The 8,259-nt window shown below is 35.5% G+C and overlaps 1 protein-coding gene across 2 annotated transcripts; it reads right to left on the bottom strand.

Annotated features, from left to right (window-relative positions):
• Positions 1-1,972: 1,972 nt before the first annotated feature.
• LOC112742013 (auxin efflux carrier component 4) lies at positions 1,973-6,349 on the bottom strand. Of its 2 annotated transcripts, XM_025791224.3 has the most exons (7): positions 4,849-6,302; positions 4,582-4,814; positions 4,238-4,509; positions 4,061-4,146; positions 3,305-3,462; positions 2,731-2,807; positions 1,973-2,639 (listed from the first exon to the last, which is right to left on the bottom strand). In XM_025791224.3, the coding sequence occupies exons 1-7, from the start codon at positions 5,918-5,920 to the stop codon at positions 2,573-2,575; spliced, it is 1,965 nt and encodes a 654-aa protein (XP_025647009.1). In that variant the 5' UTR covers positions 5,921-6,302; the 3' UTR covers positions 1,973-2,572. The 2 variants fall into 2 exon arrangements, with proteins under 2 accessions (XP_025647009.1, XP_025647008.1); XM_025791223.3 differs by having other exon boundaries at positions 4,238-4,535; positions 4,621-6,349.
• Positions 6,350-8,259: the final 1,910 nt, after the last annotated feature.

Below are 8,259 nucleotides of genomic sequence, written 5' to 3'. Positions count from 1 at the left end.
TTAATTAAATATATGTATAAAAACTATTTTATACTGACATAGCATTAAAATTAAATTCATTATTACGAAAATAATTAGATAATATTAAATATAATAAATATATAATTATGAATGTTATATACATAAATATTAAATTAAATAAGATAATTTTATATTATTATCTCAGTTAAAGATATAATCATTTATATATCTCTTTCTGTTAACTTAAACTTTAGAAAAAGTAATTTTATAATATAAGATCAGAGTTTCTATAATTAAAAAATTTAGAGTTTGATTACTGTTAAAACTCAAAAAAGATTTTGAACATAATACAAATGAAAAAAGAAAGCATATACAAAATAATTTAAACAAGTCCGAAAAAAATTTATTTAAAAAAAATATTAAAAATATAACCATTCAGATACTTTCTATATATTATTAACTTAAAATTTAAAAAAAAAAATAGTTCTATGACAATCTCCAACACCACCGAATCACCAAACACAAATGACTTTATTACTTGATCTTAATCATAACGGAAAAAAACAACCATCAATTGCTGATTATTACTATTTATTGAAGATGGAATAGTCTTAAGCCTAAAAGTCTATGTTCTGTAATTTGATGTTATTATTAAGAGGTAGAAGAAGAGAGAGGAGTAGGCTCCTCAATATGCACCATCCAAGGTTTGAGATAGCGATGCGTGTGTTTTTGTTGTTTTCCTAATACAACTGTCACCATGAGAACAATGAACATACATAATTGAAGGAGCCTTTATTAGGGGATGATTGAAGGAGATATGTGAGAGTGTGATGAGACTAATGAGAGGTTGAAGGCGCCATCATTTTTGGTAAAAAAAAGTCGAGTGCTGACCAACCCACCTCCTCTTCTTCCATCCATGCCCACCCTACCTTACCTTACCTTACCTTACCTCTCTTTTAAAGGCTTCTCACTATGACTTATACTAGCTACTAGCTAGTTAGGGTTGTGGCCACATCAATAACCAAAAAGCACAAACAATAAAAAGTAAGCTTTGTGCTTTTGACTTCTCCCTTTCCCTACTTTCTTTTTACTTTTTCAAAAATTTAATTTATAGTACACTCCTAGTTTTAACTTAAAAGAAAAAAGAGGATAAATTCATTTATCAAGATTAAAAGTAACATTCTAAAATAATATGTGAATGAATGCTTTCTTATGAAACTCGTATATTTACGAAATAATTTCGGTTTTTTTTCAATTAATTTATGACCATAACTATAAAAAGGATAATGCTAGGTAACCAATAATTTTTTTGAACAACATGAATAATTACCAATCAAATCAAAATACACTATGCCTCTGAATTGTCCACCTAAATCTTAATATTAGAATAACCATCCACACACTTAGTGAAATGAACATCCGACATTATTTAGTATTTTCATTGTCTACCTATACTTTTCCTTATAAAAATATTATTTTACCATAATTTTCATGCCATGTTCAGCTTCACATGAAAACTACGTAATCCCCACTCAGTAGAATTTGGAAGTTCATATTTCACTCTCAAGACTCCTAGTCCCAGCTTTATTTTTCTCACACTATGCTTCTCTTTACACTACAAGATTAAATAAAGAAGCCCAACTCTTTTCTTTTTCTTTTTTCTTTGTTCACTTTCTCGGAATAAAAAATTGCTAATCAAGTTACGTATCACAAACATAGCGAACAAACGCATATAGCTGCCGGATCCGCGGACGATCAAAGAAAAAAAAACCAATAAATATAACAAGAGGAGTGCTGGGGCCAGCAACTTTTGTGTTTTGTAACCATCAATTGGCTATCAATAGTCTTTTTAATGGTGTGAGATTACATTCAATAGTAAGAGATCGCTCACATTTCTTTTGATGGTTAAGTGCTGGCCACAAAACATAAAAGTTGCTGGCCCTCTAGACTTTTCCATATAACAATTAAATAATTAATTAACAGCATATAACAAAATTAAAGTAAACAAAACTTTGTAGAAAAAGTCTTCTCCTCTTATATATAATATATTCATTTCCTCTAACCAATTGCTAAGAAAACCATCTTTGCTACTTGATGACCGAAACGTGAATTTTCTAAATTAAAATAATAATGAAAAAATTTACAATTTCTGGATAGGAGAGGGAGCCATTCCTAGATATCATTTGACTCTGCCGATGCTAGATTTCCCCTGTTTTCCTCTGCAATTGTCTCCCATATGGTGGACTTTGTTCCTTCTTATGAGGTGTTGTTCTTGAAAATTGCGTCAGTTTATTTTTTTTTTTACTCAAATAGGGGGAGGCACTACTAGATTCAAGAAGATATGGGGGCCAAATAGGTCAACTTTTTTTATTTTTATTTTTTTTATATGTTCCCAAAATTTTGGAAAAAAACCTGATGAAAGGATCTCACCACCGTTTAAATTTTGTGATTCTTGCGTCATTTTTTTCTTCCTAGTCTTAGCTGCTCCCCAGAAAATCCTCATGGTTGCTAACAACATACACCCAGAATCATTATTTCCTTTCATGCACGTCCATTGCTTACTCCCAAAGAATAAAAAGGTTGAAAAATTAAGGGTCACTCCATTATTTTTTTACAAACCAAGGAGTATGTAGTAGACTAGAGTAATTGGCAGTGCTATCAACATCCCAAATATAACCCTGCATTTAAATTCATACAATATATAAGAATTAAAGTTATTAAAATTAAAAATCATATAAGAAAGTTTGAATTGATTTGAAAATTGCTTACGCTGTGCTTAGAATGGCTGGATGGACATTGTACTCTTTGGCAAAAACAAAGGGAACAATCCCTTGTGGAAGTGCAGCCTATGTTCAAATAATAATAACCAAAACTGTTATAATATATTATATACAAATCAGTGTACGTAAAAAAAACATTAAACTCTTAATTACAAGATACGTAGTTGGCTCCAAAAGCATTCAAATTCTCTAAAATGATGGCATCAATAATTAATGATCGGAGAGGAACAACACATAGACATAGACATCACATGAAAAGACATGAATGTAATAATAATTTTCTCAAAGTTTTAGACACAAAGAAAAATTGAAAAAGTAGCATAAATTATTGGTAGGTAAAATAATTGGTGGGTACTCCCATGAAGATATTATAATTATCTTCATGTGATGATTTTTCTTTTTGACCCTTAGATGATGGAGTGTAGGGTTAGATTTTGATATGTTATAAAAGTGTTGTTTTTATTTAAAGTGTGGCCAAATCAATAAATCACACTTTTATACAAAGCATCTTCATAAAAAGATGTTTTTTGCATCTTCATTTGAGTAGCTCCCAAAATAATTACCTGAACGATAGCAACACGTAAGAGGGTGCCACGGAGGCCAACAGCGATGGAAGCTGCTGCCATAACCGCTGGGCCAGTGAGGAAGCGAACCGCCATAGCAAAAGTCGCTACCGAATTACCACACGCAATTATCTTGGGTTGAAGTGCCATAAACAGACCTACAAATCCATTTTTAGATTTAACAGTGAGTGAAGATTAAAACATATTTATGGGTAGTGCATGATTCGTCCGATTCAACTACCTATGCCTAATTTGGTCCCAGAAAGAAATAATATAAAAAGAAGAAGAAAATGGCAGCAGTCACCAGCACCACCCTGGACCGCAAAGCGACGTCGTTTCAATACACGACCCCACATGTCGGGTGATGAACATGATCTGCTTATATATGCTGTTGTTGCTTTGCGGTAACAAACTTCACCATAATGGACGGTTGTCCCTTGCTTAAACTCGCTTTCCCCCAAATCCATACTTTTCATAGATTCACACACATACACATACACATTTTATTGCGTTGGTTATCATTTTGATCTACTTACTACTTGCCTAAAGAAACTACAACATGCGAATAAAATTAATTAAGCGTAACCACTCAAAACTAGATCTGGCTACGTGTATGTACCGCTGGAAATGGGAATCACTATAGCCATGTTTGTCTTTGTAAAAAAGGGGAAAATGGAAATAGTCAATGAAGAAAAGAAGCTAAGCTAAGAATCATTGAAGGAGTGGCAAATTTGTGGAGGAATTGCGACCACTCACCTAAGCTGAACATAGCCATTCCAAGACCAGCATCAGACAGTATGGAGATTGATTTCTCTATTATTTTTGGCATATGCACATGCCACCTGCAATCAATCAATTAATTAATCATAATCAAAGTCTTAACTAACTAACAAACTATAAAAGCAATTACCACAGTAAGAAGTCGATATTTACCTAAAGGCCACCAGGGACCAAATGACACCAATGAGGCTGGAGTAAGTGTTGGGATTACGGATAAGCTTCCTCCACACCATGATCAGTATCAGGCGCGTCATCACACTCGCTGGAGGCATGTGTTTTGACACTCCAACCCCCGCCGCTCCGGTTGCCTTTGGGTGCAACTCCGCCGTCGAACTCGACCCCAGTTTGTTCAGCCCTCCGGGACCCTCTTTCTCCCCTTCTTCCTCTCCTTGCTCCCCATCTACTTTCCCTGTTGGGAACTTCAACTCTTCCCCACCAAACTCACCTTCCACTGTGAACCCATCAATATGTATGATTCTCCTCCCTTATCAAATTACATAAACAAACTTTAAAAAAGAAAAAGGAAGCAAATATACCTTTGTTGGATTCCCCATTTTGAGGGTGCTCGTCAGCAACCAGCATCCTGATCTCCTTCGCGCCTTGATCGGAGCGACCAGACTGATCGGACGCTCCAAAATCCGCGCTGCCAAACACGTGAAGCCCGCCGGTCTCTGAAACTGGCGAAGCGCTGGAGCTCCACACGAACATGTGGAGCTCCTTTGCATCATGGCTCGCTTTAGCACCAGCAGCAGCACCGCCGCTGCCAGGTTGAGCCTGAACCAACTGCTGCCCCTGTGGCTGTGGCTGAGGTTGAACCTGTGGGGGAGGAGGCGGAGCTGCCACAGGTGGCACTTGTGAATTCTTGACGCTCTTGCTGCTCAAGCTGGCAGCGAATTCTGGATTGGGAGCTGGGTACGAAGCGGGAACCGTCTGCGCCGGGTAAAACCCGAACCTCGGGGAGCTCATGTTCTCCTCGAAGTTGGAGGGACGCGGCGTAGGCCCCCGCGAAGTGGACTGAGCGGAGTATAAGTCATTAGCACCAAAGTTAGAATGCCTCGGCGGGTGGTACCCCATCATGGAGTAAAAATCGGCGTGGTTGAAGTTGGACCCTCGCGGCGTCGGATTCCGGGAACTGCTAAGGCTGTAAATCTCAGCGCCGGTTAGGTTCGACGGACGCGGCGTCATCATGAACGATCTTCGCGACGCGTTAGACTTCCTCACAGTAACATGAAGCTTACCGTCATCACCAACCTCCGCATCGGTCTCAAGAAAATCTCTACCGTCGAGCGACACGACGTCGGAGTCGACCTTAAAGGACACAATAGAAGCCGCCGTTTCCGGAAACTGCTCCATAATAAGCAGCTTGGCTCCGCGGTACTCGAAGAGAAAGAGTAAGAGAGTGTACCATATGATACACTGGAGCACCACCACCTGAACCATGAGTTGGCCGGAGTAGTCGCCGTACATGGCGATGAGGAGTGGGATCCCCATGACAAGAGTGTTGGGCAATGTGGAGAGGGAGAAGATGGTGATCATCCACTCGAGGCTTCCGTTGGCGGTGAAGTTGGTCCATATGGCCAAGGCGAAGAGCATCATCACCTTCTGTAGCGTGTCGGCGGCGATGAACCGGAAGTTCATCTCGTAAGGGTTGTTGGAGGATATGAAGTGGAAAGAAAGCAGCGGCACGGCGAAGATCGCGACAAAACGGTTGATCCCGGAGCACTGGTCCGGCGAGAAAATCTTCCACCACCGGACGGAACCGTACGCGAGGATCATCGCCACGTACAGCGGAACCACCGCCGTTAAGACGCTGTATAGGTCCTTCCAGCTTATCATCTTTTCTTTCTTTTTGTCTTTCTTCTTTTTTTATTAGCTTTTGAGAGCGAGTTTGGTTAATGGTGGAATGGCATGAGCTTGGAAATTAGGGAGAGCCTGGAGGGTAAAATGGGAATAAAAATTGAAACAGAAAGAAAGAAATGAAGAAACCGTTAGATAACTAACTAGTAGTAAGTGGTTTAAGAGGGTTGGGGTTGGTTCAGTGCTCAGTGCTCTCTGCTGATTTTGCTGAAAGAATTTTAGAGAGAGAATGTGAAGTCTGAGACAGTGAATTTACAAAGATAAAGGTGTAGGTTGGGAAGAGTATATATAGGCAGTGACGCAGGTAGAGAGAGAAAGGGGGTAGTCATCACTCAAATTACACTCATACGTAGATAATAAGATGTAGAAGAAGATGTGGCCATATGTGTGCGTATAAAATAAAGCAATAAAGTCACGTATTTTTTAACGAAGAAATATTATATTTTATTTTCTGAATATTTATTTATATACTTTTTTATTGTTATACTAAAAATGATTGATAAGAAAGGAAACAGGAAAAAATTTATTTTTAATAATATACAAATAGATATAAAAAATATACAAAAATACGTATTATATAGAAATAAAAGATGGTAATTTATGATATTGTTTTGGAAATTAAAGTGAGTGATTATTGATGAGCATTGAGCAATATTGGGCTGGGTTTAGGGTGGGGGACCAATGAGAAGTTGAGTTAGGAAGTAACCGCCCGCTATAGTTAAGGGTAACCCAGGATGGGAGGTGCATAAAGCTAAATGTTGCATGCTAGCAATGGATCGTGTGGTGGGGAATAACGGAGTATTAAATCTGGTGTTGAAAACTTTTGAGTTCGATCTGTTATCGTGTTCATTTTTCGTACTTTTATTTTGAAAATAAAAAATTGTGAAACCAAGATTTTTTATTATTCTTTTGCTTCATCTTAAATATAAAAATCAATTAAACCCTCTATTTTTTCTCTTCTTGATTATTTATCTTTTCACCATTTAAATGAATCTCAATTGAAGGACAAAGTTTCTGATATAGAGAATTTTATATCAGATTTTTGGAATAGACTCAATGAATACATGTTGAAATTAGGCCTCACAATACAGCTCGTATTAATGGGTATCCCACTCGTCTCAATTTGATCTAGATAGATTTTACACAGAATGAGTTTCTATTCGGATTGAGGTAGGACAAGATTAAAATTTAGGTATATCTATTCCTATCCATCCTAATATATATATATATATATATATATATATAAACTCAGGTGCAGTCGACTTTACGTAAAGTTGATATTTGAGAGCCGTTAGATGATTTGAATGATTTGACTAAATTTTTATCTAACGACTCTCAGATATCAAGTTCATGTCAACTTCACTTAAATTTTCACCATATATATATATTAGTAGGAATGAGGCGAGTAACTAGCTGAGTGAATTAGGAATAGAATTTTATATCCATAAATAATAATGAGACAGAGTTTATATAGAATAAAATAGGGTAAACGGGAATAGGTTAATATGAAAATTCGTTTTTATCGATCTATTTCATTGTCATTCCTAGTTAAAGTACAAAAAATTACATAAAAAATGTTTGAAATAATATTTATTTATACATAATTATATAATGATTAATTTGATAGTTCAATTTTTTTTATGTATACCTAATATTTTATATATATGGACACACTATGTGAATTCTAGTATGCTTATCATCATGGTGACTACAATTGCTACATTTTGATAAGAGAAGTACTAGGTAACAATAACTCATCATCAATAATAAAAAAGAATATATTCTAAATAACACTCTCATCTAAAAGAGCTTGCTATCACATTTCACAATAGCCTGATATATTTTTTCTTTCATTATAATGATTTATTCAATTAATTATACCACATGTCAAATCTCAAAATTTGTGCTGTTATATCCAAAAATCCTCCATTTATATTCTTTTTTATTATATCTATAATTATCCAATTTTTTAAAATAGAAATCACAATTTTTAAAGCACAATTCACATAAAACATTCTAAAATATTAAAATCAAACATTATAAAATTTGATAATATATATTTATAATACAAATTCACCTACATTCAGTAGAAGATGAGATTGATTATATTCTTATTAAGAGACGTGATGTCATCAATATGGATGGCTATCGATGAAAAAAATTGTAATACGAAAAAAAAGTTAAATGAACTATGGTATAACACAAAATAAGATAAACAATTAATGACATTATTGGATAATAGAATAAGTTAAACAAATCATATTGATTTAAAAAAAAGAAGACATAAATGATTATGAGGATGAGTTGAAGAAGAACAA

The sequence above is a fragment of the Arachis hypogaea genome, chromosome 14 (assembly GCF_003086295.3).
Source record: "Arachis hypogaea cultivar Tifrunner chromosome 14, arahy.Tifrunner.gnm2.J5K5, whole genome shotgun sequence".
Lineage (NCBI taxonomy): Eukaryota > Viridiplantae > Streptophyta > Magnoliopsida > Fabales > Fabaceae > Arachis > Arachis hypogaea.
Note: the sequence above shows the minus strand (reverse complement) of the source record. Positions and strands in the feature narration are given on the sequence as shown.